Source organism: Crocodylus porosus, unplaced genomic scaffold (genome assembly GCF_001723895.1).
Source record: "Crocodylus porosus isolate Cpor-Errol unplaced genomic scaffold, CroPor_comp1, whole genome shotgun sequence".
Lineage (NCBI taxonomy): Eukaryota > Metazoa > Chordata > Crocodylia > Crocodylidae > Crocodylus > Crocodylus porosus.
Genome location: NW_017728906.1, coordinates 175,253,818 through 175,268,044, shown reverse-complemented (window position 1 = coordinate 175,268,044; position 14,227 = coordinate 175,253,818). Strand labels below are relative to the sequence as shown.

The 14,227-nt window shown below is 42.7% G+C and overlaps 1 protein-coding gene across 1 annotated transcript in view; it reads right to left on the bottom strand.

The window, feature by feature from the left end:
* Nucleotides 1-2,873: 2,873 nt before the first annotated feature.
* The window catches only part of CWF19L2 (CWF19-like 2, cell cycle control (S. pombe)), a 71,410-nt gene continuing 60,056 nt past the window's right edge, over nt 2,874-14,227 (bottom strand). Inside the window, exons 8-9 of the mRNA XM_019528529.1 lie at nt 8,098-8,199; nt 2,874-4,018 (exon numbers count right to left, since the gene is read on the bottom strand). Of these exons, the coding sequence (XP_019384074.1) occupies nt 3,878-4,018; nt 8,098-8,199 (243 nt within the window). The 3' untranslated portion in view covers nt 2,874-3,877. The remainder of the gene's footprint in view (nt 4,019-8,097; nt 8,200-14,227) is intronic.

The following is a 14,227-nucleotide window of genomic DNA, read 5'->3' as shown; positions in this document are numbered from 1 at the left end:
CTGCCTTCCTCCTCTTGTTGCAGGGGCTGCCTGGGGTGCAGAACATGGGGCACTCCAGCCTGGGGCACAGAACCCTCCACTGCTCTGGCCCCAGCCCAGCCCAGGAGCAGTGGCAGCAGCTCTGGGGCTGCCAGAGGGAGATGGGGGGCAGAGGCATCAGGGGGTAGGCAGCAGCTGTGGTACTGGCCCTAACCCAGGTATGGGACCAAGGCTGAGACTCGAAGTAGAACCAGAGTCGCTGCCTGTCCCCTGTCTGCCTCGTACTTGAATCCAAGACAAAGCTCTCCATGACCCATGTTAAAGGAGGAAAAAGAAAAACCTTGTCTTGGATTCAAGTAAATACGGTAATTCCTGGACAGCTATAACATCACTCCAACTCTATAAATGTATTTAAATATTCACTGGAACAGAGATGGGAACCCAGGCACACTGCCCTCCTAGGTGTGGGCCCTAAATGTCAGGCTACCGAGTCAGTCATTCTCACTCACTGGCCCAGTGCATGTTACAGGGTTGAACAGCAGATCCGGAAATGTCAGTCTTTTTTACAGCAGATGATAACATATTTTAGCATTATCAGTGGCACACATTAAATGGTTTTTTTCCTCCCATCTAGAACCTTCTGATGTTTTAAAGATACAGCAAGTGCAGTTGGGTTGGATCTTGTAAGGTCCCTTCCAGCCCCTAACATCTATGAATCTATGGTACCAGATTCTGTCACGCTTTTTCCTACTCCACTGATTTGGGACTGTTTGTGGTATAAATTCTACCTAATATGAGGGAGAAAATGTAGACCATGATGTAGACTATTGCTAGGACCAATAGAAAACAAAAGTATTAGGTAAGCTGACAACAAAGGCTTAGAAATGGCAGTGACTTTCATCCAGAACATGAATATTCTCTGGTTGAACTAATTTTCTGTACACAAGCAAGCATAGGGAGCCATAAGGAATTGTTCAATAAATTATAAGAAACCCAGAAGTGGAGAAAAGACTAATCTAGTTGCACAGCAGAACTTCCTTAAAAAAGCACAGCCTGTAGAGCTTGATAAAGGAAAGAAGTGGAAGAAATGATATTCAGAAAAATACTTTTAAAGATCACCAGGTATTCAGAAACATTCTCGGCCCCTCTTCTCTTCTGGTGAGGAAATGAAAATTACTTTTCCTTTGAACCCAAACACACTGCACCTCTGCCACTCCCAGGGATACTGTTTAATGCAGTGATTCTTTGTAAACATCAATGGCCAGTCCTGGCCCAGTGCACCTCACTCCAGATCTCCTGGCCCACATACCCAGATCCCAACCCCCCAGTGTGTGGGGCATTGGGGGGGTGGGGGTGTAGGGCATGGATACTCCCAAACAGCCCCTTACAGGCTGGAACTCAGCCATCCTGCAATGGAAATGCCAGTTTAAAGGAGAATCTGTTTTTTTAAGTTTGTTGATCCATTTCTGAAATTTGTTTGTGACCCTTTCTTATATTTTTACAACCCATTTTGGGTCCCCCATTGGTTGAGAAATGCTGGTTTAGCAGACTGGGATGGTCGAAGATGCAGCTTAGCTTTCAGGGCAAAAAAACTTGGTCAAAACAAGCATGATTGAAAACAACACAGAATGAACGTTGGCCAAACTTGTTTCCTGGCTTTACCAGACTAGTAAAATCACTTATTTAATCTTTTAGTTTAGAGAATAGTGAAATATTTTAAATAAAAAATAACTGTCCTCTTTCTTGTAAGCAGGTAAAAGTGATCAGTTACACTTGGTAAGAGGTGATGAATTAACACAGAAGACTAATTTATGGATTTGGGCAGCATCACTAAAAACCTGGAATGTACAAAGGGGAACTGTGGTTAAGGTGACTGTCAAGTGTTTAATTCAGGGGTAGGCAATGTTTTTCGGTCAGAGTGCCAAAAAACCTCACAATGCCTACCTTGGAAGGTGCTGGAGTGCTGGCATGCCAGAAAAACAAAATGAGGGCAGGAGGTACATGGCAGTCCTGCCCCCCAGCCCTGCTGCCCCTTGCCTCCTACTCAAAGCCCCTGCTGCCCAGAGCCTGGGCTTTGTGCCCCCCAACCCTGGCTCTGAGTAGCTGCTGGAGCCTGGGCTGCTCCCAGCATGGCTTCCAGCAGCCCAGCTGCCTGCTGGGAGCAGCCCGGGCTTCTAGCTGGCAGCAGCTACCCAGAGCTGGGACTGGCTGCAGCTGGGAGGCTGCAAACAGGTGTGCTGGGTTCCAGAGCCCCAGCACCAGCTCTGCACTGGCAGCAACTGCTGATGCCAGAGTTGTGGAGCCCGGCACAGCTGTTTGCAGCCTGCCCACTGCTTGCTGCACCTGCCCAGAGCCCAGGCTGGCTACAAACAGCTGTACTGGGCTCCAGAGCCCTGTTACCAGCTTTGCGCTGGAAGCAAGGGAGAGTTGTGCTGCCTCAGGCCCCTCCCCTACTGCCCGCTCTGAGGTGCATGTGCATGAGCCGGTACAGGGCTGATGCCTGGGCTCCGCAGCCCGGCACAGCTGTTTGCAGCCTCCTGGCTACAGCCGGCCCCAGCTCTGAGTAGCTGCTCCCAGCCAGGAGCCCAGGCTGCTCTCAGCAGGCAGCTGGGATGCTGCACACCCTGCTGAGAGCAGCCCGGGCTCTGTTGCTGGCAGCAGCTACCCAGAGCCAGAGCCAGCTGTGGTGTGCCGAGCAAAACGACCTCGCGTGCCAAACTTGACACATGTGCTGGGGTTGCCGACCCCTGGTTTAATGCATCAAAGTATATAGATCCAGCTCCTCACACACTAGATGACCTTCACTGATTTCTACTAGCTGAGGAACTAGCCACAGGTAGCCAAGATACATTTTAATATTGTTAGAGAAACATTAAAAAACGATATGTTAGTCATAAAAGTAAAGACACCAGGTTTATTAGAAAATGATTCCCTCAGTAGTAATACAAAGAGGTGAATCTGCAAATTTACTAAAGCAAACAATGGATATGCTATTTTTGGTAGACATGCTTACTTCATTCTGGAAAAAAAATATTGAAAAGGCAGGTGGTTGCTGGACCATAGTAAATTGGTTCTGATCCCATATCAATGCTTTTGTCAGTCTCTAGCAAGGCATTTCTTGATCTATGAGGGTCAAAACAGACAGCTGAACTGTACAAGAAAATAATTCAACATGTTTTTAGCCCTCTTCCTGCTATTTCAATCTTGTTTGGAGAAACTCCTCTACTTTGGGCAAAAATGCACAGGGTGAAATCCACCTTTGCAGGGGCTGGCACAAGGCCTGTGAAACATGTAAGCTCTGCATTTAAGGTTAAAATAGGTTTGTAGCTGTATTACAGGGCTGAAATCACCTTGCAGAAAGCACTGATGTCCAGTGCATAAAAAGATCTTCATTTGAGAAAGCATCTGTACAAAAAACAGAAACAAAAACTCTACAAAGTTTCCATGTTTTAAAGAATATTGTGCAAAACATCCTGATGAAGTATATCCCTGTCATTACAATGATTAAAATGCTGACTTTGTACGAAATACATTAAGAACTTATTTGCTTCCAGAGGTCATAAAAAAATACAAACTGAATTACATTTGGCTGAATTTCAATAGTTATACACACAGGACCTTAAGTGCACAAAACAAATTCTGTATATTCCCAATCAGTCCAGCTGATAGCTTAGCTCAATTTATTGGGGAAGTATGCTATGTCAAAAGAGATGGGCATGTTCCTAGTCTCAGCTAAACAGTAACCCTGACTTTCATAATTTTTACAAGCAAAATATTCAATTCAGTATTTTACTTGAATTATGCAACATCCTTTAAAAAGTAATTTGCAGTGTGAACAGTCCTTGATGACTTGCTCTCATTTTTCCTTTAGATTTACCCAGGTATAGAGACCATATATTCATTCCTTAGTTTTAGTGATGTCATATGGTTTCCACCACTGGGCAAACTGCAACACTTTCTTCCTCTGATCATCAAAGTTCTGTCGAATTCCTTTTCTCCAAAGCCTTGGTTCCAAGTCCAACATGCCACCAATGATTTCCTTTGGAAGTACAACAAAGAGAAAATAATATTTGAATGATTTTATTATTTCAATTAAGGGTCTTTTACCATCAAAATCTAGACATATACTTTCTTTGTAATTAGTGTTTTCTTTGCACATCTTAGTTAGGGAATGAAAAACCTTTAATACTATAATATAGTATTCTAAGAAGTAAAACTAGAAATGCAAGAACACATCCCAGCTTGTCAGGTGGGTGACTCAGTCAATCACCCCTTAAAGGCAATATTTAAATGCATTATACAAGTATTATACAGCATATAAATGCATTATTAGCTCTATAACTTAGGCAGGAAACAAGCATACATCCAACAATCTCCAAAATTATATTATTCCCCAAGTCACCGTATCTGTTTTCTCAATATTGATTCTTCCGGAAATTATTGCTATGGGTTAATGAAAATAAAGGCAGCTCTTGGTACAATTCATACTTTAGGTGGTAAATTTTCAGTACAATATGCAGGGATGTAATAAAATTTCTCCTAGTAATATCTGCAGCTGTGTGAAGGAGAAATAGTGTTTATGGGAAAACTTAAATTATTTTTATTTCTTGAATGGGATTTAGTCTCAAGAGGTTTTAATGTAATTTTTCTCTATCGGGATGAAACTTTCAAAGAAACTCTGATTTAAAAAATACAAAGACTATGGCACTATCCCTGTTCACAAGAAAAATAAAGAAATGTGATGATAAAAAGATTGTATTTGTGGTGAATACGCTAATGGATGATTGTTTGGGTGGTTGCTAAGTCTTTTAGCTATGTTCATAGAAGTGTGCATTGAACACTCCAAAAACTGGTAACACATCATCAAGATGCTTACATCTGGACAAGTCCACATCGGCTTCCTCAAATGTGTTCTAATGTCATAAATTTTTGGGCTAGGGAGAGACATTCAAAAAGTCTGAGCCTGAATTGAGTCAATCTTTGCAGGTTAGTCTAACCTGGCTAGGCTGAACCAGCCTACAACTGCCTAGACATCTCCTCTGGACTGAAAGAAATGCAGCCATATGCCTGCAGTGGCTTAAGCTAGAAGCCAGGCCCTGGCAGGACACTCTTGATGACAGAGCAATTATCAGCTCTGTTACCAGCATTTAGCACCCTATCAGAAAACAAAGCCTTGCTCATTAGTTCAAGCTCTTCTTAAAAAGATTTTTCCAAAGAAAGGAGTGCAGGGACATTACCCGCTGACCTGCTGATTAGCTCCAAAAAGCCCTAAGTGGACACTGTCCTATCTGCCTTACACAGATACATCTCAGCATTAGGTAGCATAACACATGCTGGCTACAATCCATGCTGTGGGATAGAGGAGGAAGGGATCCTTGCTTAAGTAGTGAGTGGTGATGGGGAGTTGAGAAGGGGACAGTGAGAAGCCAGCAGACCCTGCTGTGGAGCAGAGAACCCGGCCCAGCCCAGAGAGCATGCTGGGATGCTAGGGGAATCTGATTTAACTTAGAACAGCAAGGGGTCTGGGACAGACAATGCATAAACCGGTTTGACCCAAATCAGTTAAGTCTGATACTACATTCAACAATGTATATCACAAACCGATTTCAGCCATTTTAAAACTTGTTTATATGCACTGATCATCTGTTCTGTTACAGGTTTAAACCAGTTTCTGATCACTTAAACAAGTTTATGTGTAATGTCTGTCCCTAGCCTTGATGTTTTGGGAGGTCAGAGACCTATAGTCCCTGCTGCATGGAAACAGTGAATACATTGTTAACATTTTGACCAGTATGATTTTGCCCCAAAATAGATCCTAGCTAAAAATGACCTAACAAACTTGATTCAGACCTGATTTACCCAAAGGACTTGGAGAGGCACAATAACTAAAGGCTGCAAAAGATAAGAAGTCAGGTATCCAGGTTGTAGTCATATTAGTCTAGAGCAGCAGTTGCCAACCTCAGGTCACAACCCAAATGAGGGTGACAGGGGCAGTGCCGGTGGTGCCACATACAAAAGACAAACCGCACCCCATGCTGGGAGCTCCCCCACTCCTGGGCCACTGCCGCACTCTCTCAGCAGCAGGTTGCGCCACAAAATGAATGGGAACCACTGGTTTAGAGGAAACAGTAATCTGGGCTCATGGTAGAGGTGATATCTTTTATTAGACCAACAAAATTTATGCAAAAAAAATTCTTTAATTGCAAGCTTTCAGACACAAGCACCCTTCATCAGGCACTGGAGAAAAGATTGAAAACATTCTCCTGGGTTGAAATGAAAGTTCTTATTTCATAGGATTTCGCAGACGAGTCAACTGATGGAAAATTCCTCTGGGCAGGCAGGTCTTAGCTGTTAAAGAGTCTCTCACTTCTACCATGAGCCCAGATTGCTGTTTCCTTTAGACCAATATGGCTACAACCTGGATACCTGACATATAGAAGATATCCAATTTTAGCCAATTTTTTTAATGAAATCCTCATATTTTCCCAAGGAGGAAGCAACTGTGACCACGTGAACCCTGAGATACTGCTCCTGCTTTTGTTCAAGCTAATTTGCATCATCACAGAGCCTCAAAACAGAGGTAAGAGACTCTTTAACAGCTAAGAGCTGCCTGCCCAGAGGAACTTTCCAGCTATTGACTCCTATGTGAAATCCTATGAAATAAGAACTTTCATTTCAACTCAGGAGTACTTTTACAATCTTTTCTCTGATGCCTGATGAAGGGTGTTTGTGCCCGAAAGCTTGCAACTAAGAAATTTTTTTGCAAAAATGTTGTTTGTCTAATAGAAGATACTACCGATACCACGAGCCCAGAAAGATAACAAATGTAAGGCTAGAAAGCCTCATCATTTGGGTGATGAGGCCAAAGCCTCATCTTTAAGGAAGCTTGATATTCAAAAACCTCAAAGGCTTATGACCTCAGGAAGGAGAGATCATGAAATTAATACAAAGTCATTGCCAACCTCCTACCAGTCTCCTCCTGCACCCAACGGAAGACTCTTAGCAAGATGAGATGTGCCACACTGCAGTCTGAATAATGGCAACTCCAATTCCTTTGTTACAAGAGTCCAGAAGCTGGTTCTCTAGTTATCTGTTTTTATCCTTTTTTCTATTTTTTGTCTTGCCTGAAAGTGCAATTATTTGCATGCTTCCAGGCCTCAACAACTGCAAAAGTCCACACAAGGAAGGTGCCATAAAAAGATAACTGGGTTTAAAAATGAGCTCTAAACATAGTTTCAACAATATTTAAAGTACACTTTATACTTCTGAGTTTTCAGACCCCCAAGAAATGTTAATTTCTGTATGTAAATGTTTAATATATTGAATGGATCACCAGTGATAAAATTATTCTGTTAGAATCTATATTATAAGTATTTAGAGGAACTTAGGGAAGAAAGGATTAGCCACCATAACAAAACTGATCTCTAACGAGGAAACTTTGAAATAGTCTTTAAAGTTGTACTTTCAGAAATGACAATAATTTAATAACAATGTCGTTTTCATCTCAAAATACCCAGATCAAAGTTAGTTTTCACAGACCCTGATGAAATTATTTGTGAGTTATAATTAAGTGTGCATCTACCTCCTTAAATACCTTATTCCTACCCAAGAAGACTAATTTTTGTTGTGTTGATTTAATGGTTTAATTCATTTGTTTCCAATTCAGTATTGAGACATTGCTTTGATTTGATCTGATCCTGATAGATGCACATATGCTTGATAAATGCTTTACTCATAATTGTACTGATTATAATTACCCACAGTTTAGTTTTGTTGGTATGATCTCATATTTTATTTTTTGAATAGCTTTAATAACATTTATAAAATTAATGCCAAGGCCCCTTTGTTTCAATAAAGAACTGTAGGTTCAGATGAGCTAAGAACCAGGCTGAATATCAATGAAGTAGGATAAAAGCTTAACCAATTCCCCTTACTAAGAATTTGGTTCTGAGATGGCCTTAAAATACAAGTCCACTATACAGAAATCCAATTACCATCTCATACATTTTAATTAAGTAGTTCAAATAACTCAATTTTGATCATTACAAATTTAACTGTTTCTACAATATCCATATACAAATTTAAAAGATTTGCACTTTGTTATGTACACTTCAATACCTTTCCAAAATAATGAGGGAACTTGTGTCGATCTTCGATGACGTGAGCAAAGCCTCCTTGAAGACCAAAGTCCACAGAAAAATAGGGTAAACCCTTAGGAACCTAAACAAGTTAAAAAAAAAAAAAAAAAAGCATTTTAGATTGTTTTCTACAATTCAGTTGCAGGAAATTTCAATTTATTTTCTTCATAATGTATTAAAAATGAAATTCAGTTTCAAGTTGGTGGTTACCATTAAGGAAGGCAAGGTTCTTTGGAAAAATGTAATCTCTTTCATTAGACCAACTGAGTAGTTGGAAAAAAGTTCTTTGCAACTTTCAGGCACAATCACCATTCTTTAGACATAGGGAGACTTTGGTGTTCTGAGACTACAAGGAACTGCAAAGACTTCCTATGCCTGACAAAGAATGATTGCTCCCAAAAGCTTGCAAAGAATGTTTTTTTACTACTCAGCTGGTCTAATGAAAGATATCACATCGACCCAAAGAACCTTGTCTGCCTATGTCCTTAGACCAACATGGACCCTCTCCATGTCATCCACACCCCTCCTGAAGTGTGGCGCCCAGAACCGGACGCAGTACTCCAGCTGCAGCCTGATCAGTGCCACACAGAAGCGGGTATCACCTCCTTGGACCTGCCTGACATGCATCTGTGGATGCATGACAAGATGTGGCTGGCCTTCCTGACTGCATCCCCAGACTGCCTGCCCATGTTCATCTTGGCATCAATAATGACTCCAAGATCTTTTCTGCCTCTGCACTGATGAGAAGGGAGTTCCCCAACTGGTAGGTATGGTGCCGGTTCTTCATCCCCAGGTGCATCACTTTGCACTTGTCGGTGTTGAATCCCATCCTATTCTCATCCGCCCACCCCTGTAACCTGTCTAGGTCTGATTGCAGCCTATTCCTCCCTTCTAGCATGCCCACATCCCCCCACATCTTAGTGTCATCAGCAAATCTGAACAGGGTGCTATTTGCCCCCTTGTCCAAGTCACTGATGAAGATGTAGAACAGTGCGGGCCCGAGGACTGAGCCCTGGGGGACCCCACTATCCACATCCCTCCAGGCTGAAAATGACCCATCCACCACCACTCTCTGGGTGCAGCCCTCCAGCCAGCTGGCGACCCATTTGACTGTGTGGGTGTTGACATCACAAGACCCCAGTTTCTTAATGAGAATGGGGTGAGAGACAGTGTCAAAGGCCTTCCGAAAGTCCAGGAAGACTATGTCTACTGCTAACCCTGCATCTAAGGATTTGGTGATCTGATCATGGAAGGCCACCAGGTTGGTCTGACAGGACCTGCCACTAATGGACCCGTACTGGTTGCCCCTAAGCATAATCTCCCCCGCTGGCCCTTCGTGGACATGTGCCAGAATAATTCTCTCAAAAAGCTTACCCAGGATCGAGGTAAGACTAACTGGCCTACAGTTTCCCAGGTCCTCCTTCCCTTTTTTGAAGATGGGAACCACACTGACCGTCTTCCAGTCTTCTGGCACCACACCAGAGCACCACGAGCTGGGCTGGAAAGTGGAGTGTGGGGTGGGGGCTGGATTCAGCACACCCAGGGGGTGGCAGCAGTGCAAGGCTTGGCTAGGCAGGGTGTGGGTGTAAGGGGGGAGTATGGGGACCACCTCTACTCCCCACATGGCACATAGCCCTGGCAGGGAGGGGAGCACTCTGCTCCATGCCGGTGCCTGGTTCCTGGCTCTGGCCAGCACTGCAAGAAGCGTAGCCCCTCCAAGGCTGTTTGTTTCCCTGGCGCTCCCCCGCATCCCACCCTAAACACTCCCCCACCACACAGCCCTCCATACACCCCCACCCCCCACACACAGCCCCACCAACCACACCCACACACAAAATAAAAGACTTTATTTTTGAGTTACTGTGCAATCACCTCAGTATACAGTACAGAAACAAATCATGACAAATATTTTTTGTAAAAAAATTAAAATATGTTATAGTAGGTTTTCGACTTCTTGCGTATGATTTTTTTTTTCTGGTTCTAAGATGGCAACCCCCCTCCCAATAGGAGTATTTCCAGGGCTAAGGGGAGGGACATCTGGTGGCAAAGGTCAGGGGTTAGATGGTCCCAAGATGGCAGCCAGGGGGCGGGGCACCTGTCAAGGCATGGGGCTACCCATGAGACCCTTGACAACTCACCCAACCTTGTTAAGCAGCCCTCCAACCAAAGTAATTGCCTGCCCCTCCTCTAAACTGTGCCTACAATTTGGGTGCATACTTGTTGGAGAAAGTAATATAAATCTGAAAATGAAAATAAGCCTCCATGTCAAAGTCATCCTTAGTCACTCTTTGAGATAAAATTTATAGCAGTACCTTGTTATGTACATCTGTTACTTTTTAGTTTAATCATCAAGTCAATATTTTGGATTAAGCCTACAGTCTCAGTTGGCATTCAAGAGGCATCCTGAACATACTAACTTTATGACATATGAGTTTGCAGAATAAACAGTAGTATACAAATTCTGGCAGTTTTGTGCTGTTTATAATTAGCAAAGGAGAATCAAATGGGATCATAACTCAACCTAAGAGAACGACTGTCTGTTGCTCTCAAGCTCCTGGCGGGATGACTATGGTTGGAGACCTGAAACTCAAGAGATTTTCTTTGCTAGAAAAGAGAAATGTTAGTGTTCAGTTGAACAAACAATAAGGATGGGAACAATTTCTCCCAGCACACGATCAAGAAAATTTGACTGTCTCAAGAGGATAACATTAGATAAACCAGTATATATCAGAACACAATTCCTGTTGCATAAATATGACAAAAGATGAGTTTCTTGCCTCAATTATTTAGGCTGTATTATGCTCAAGAATAATTTTACGGGTAGAAGTCTTTTACACAATCCATGAGATGAATCAAGATTTCAGTCCATCTGATCTGCACCAAAAGATAGCTTATTTACATTTATAAAAGATCTAGCAAGAAATCTCACAGCATGCTACATTTACATCCAACACTTTCAGCTCAGTAAGTAAATCTCCCCAGTCTATAAGTCTTTGTCCTACCACATTACAAAACCATATTTTCAAACCCTCAACGGCTCTGTTTCAGAGGGAGAAAGGGGCAGGGGTAGATGTGCTAAACCTTGACTTTAGCAAGGTTTTTTAACATTGGTCTCCTCCAACAATCTCCTTAAAAAACTAAGGAAATACAGACTAGCTGAAAGTAATGGAAGGTGAATACATGACTGGTGGAATCATCAAGCTCAATGAGTAGTCAACGATGACCCAGTGTCTAGCTGGGAAGAAGGTATCAAGTGAGGCTCTCCAGGGATCTGCCCTGGGTCCAGTGCTGTTTATTACATTGACTAATGATTTGGATGATAGAACTGAGTGCACACTTAGCAAACGTGGATGTTATCACGTTAGGTGGAGTTTCAGATACTCTGGAGGGCATAACCAGCATCCAGAATAACCGGGCCAGACTAAAAAAATGATCTGAAGATGAGATTCAACAAAGACAAAAAATAAGTCCTACTTGCATTGAATAATTGCATTAGCAAATACAGACTGCAGAACGATGGTCTAAGCTGAAATTGCAGAGAAGGACTTAAGGGATAGAGTACACCATTAGGTGAATATGAACCAACAATGCACTCTTGTTGCAAAAAAGGCCAATGGCATATTGGGCTTTATTAATAAGAGTGTCAGTTGCAAATCAAGGGAAGCCATTCTTTTGTTACATTCAGCCCTGCTTAGGCCTCAACTGGAGTACTGTGTCCAGTTTTAGGCCCCATACTTCAAGAAGGATGTGGACAGATTGGAAAAAAAAAACCTCCAGCAGAAAGCAACAAAAATGATTAGAGGCCTGGGAAATGAGGCTTAAAAGGGAAGACTGAAAGACCTGGGGCTTAGTCTGGGGAAGAGGAGACTGGGGCTGGATTTGATAACAGTCTTTAAATACCTAAAGGGCAAATACAGAGAGGATGGATATGGACTTTTCCCTGTGGCCACAGGGGACAGAACTAGGGGCAAAAGCTTCAAGCTGCACAGGAAATTCAGGTTAAAGATCAGAAAGAACTTTCTGACTATGAGGAAGGTCAAGCACTAGAACAGACACTGTTGGTCAAGCATTGGAACAGACTACCTAAAGACACTGGTGAATCTCCACGCTTGGCCATTTTCAGGAGCAGGTTGGACAGACACTTGCACGGGATGGTTTAGTTATGGGTGATCCTGTAATGAACAAAGGGCTAAATTAGATGACCTTGAGACCCCTATAGTCACTCTTCAGGTATTTAAAGACTGTTATCATATCTGCCCCCTCAGTCTTCTCTTTTCCAGGTAAACCTAGCTATTTCAGCTTTTCCTCGTCAGTGTTGTTTCTTAGGCCCCTCATCATTTTTGTAGGCCCCCTCCTGGATTCTTTCCAAAATGTCCATGTCTTTGAAGTGCAAGGCCCCAAAAAATAGAAACACCAGAACTAAAATTATGGCTTATTTTAAGTATTTTTTTTAACAAACTCTAAAGAACTTGATAAACAGAAGTGAAAATAGTTCCAGTGAAGTCAGTGGGAGGTTGGTTATTAACTTCAATACTGCCAGAATTTCAACCTAAGTGTACAGAGTAAGTTGTTCTGTAGACTTGTTACAAATGACCTACACAAATTGATAAAACGTGATTAAATGAATCTGAGAAAAAATAAATTTGTTGAAGTCCTGAATAAACACAAATGAAATAAAGAAAAAATTAACCTATTGCTGCAAGAACCTTTTTAGATTTTACACTCTCTCATTTAGTCACCTAACGTTTCATCAAAGCATAATCAATGCTAGATTGCTTAGATGTAATAGAAAGGGAATAGAACCAAGATAAAGAAGCTAAAAGGCAGTCAAAGATGGAACCAAAAGAAATAAAATCTACAAACTGGCAAATCTTCTTGCAATAAGAGGTCTCAAGAGCAACCACAGAAGGTTTCTGCCACATATTTTTTGCAGCGTCCATCAGAGTCCAAATAAAAGGGAAAGCATATGTGCCAGCTTTGTCAAATGTAAGTACTAATCAGTTCAAAGAATGATTCTTGCAGCAGCTCTAGAAGCAGCTGTGAATATTCTAAGAAAGAAGGAAAAATGGCATAGGGGAACCAGAACATCACCTGGGGACGAAGACAATGCAGCCCAGGGCCACCTTCTTCTAACCTGAACAAGTTTCTTCTCAGAAACTTGCAATAAATTATTACATTCTTATTTAAAAAGACACAGAGAGAAGCAACAGGTTTTGGAACAGCAGAAAAGGAAAACCTCATTCTGAAGCATGCTATAAGGGAAGTCCTGATCAATATGGATCCCATGAATTCCAACATAGTTCTGCTGAGCTGTTCCAGACGTTTAGGCCTAAAGCCCATGGGGCAAGACACAAAGGAATTTGACCACCCCATAATCCCATGTAATATTTAAGAATCCTGAAATTCCCCTTCTGACCTATACAATTAATAAAGAGATCTTTCACCCTCTATACCAGCAGTTCCCAACCTCGAGTTACAACTCAAATGAAGGTCGCGTGTGCAATGCCGGCGGTGCCCCACACAAAGGATAAGCTGCACCGCACGCCAGGAGCTCCTGCTTCCCCGGTCCACCACCACTGCCACACTCTGCTCCCAGCACTAGGTCGCAGCAAAAAAAGGTTGGGAGCCACTGCTCTCTACACCTTTGATGGTAAGTACAATAACATTCATGACACACACAGAGGTCCATCAGGCACTGCTGGCCAAAGAACTCCAATCTTAAGTGAAACAGATATATACTGGGTCCTTTACAATATATCTAGCACGCGTGCGCACACACGCACACCCACCCCAAAGACAGGAAGGCTATCCAGGCTGATCTGGACAGGCTCAGCAAGTGGGCGGATGAGAACCTGATGGATGGTGTTTAACACCGAAAAATGGAAGGTTCTCCACCCTGGGAGGAAAAATCTGCAGCATCCTTATAGGCTCGGCAGTGCTACGCTGGCTAACACTACAGAATAAAGAGACTTGGGGGTCATCATTGACCACAAGACGAACATGAGCCTTCAATGCAATGCTGCGGCTAGCAAAGCGACCAAAATGCTGGCTTGCATCCATAGATGCTTCTCGAGCAAATCCCAGGACGTCATTCTCCCCTTGTACTCGGC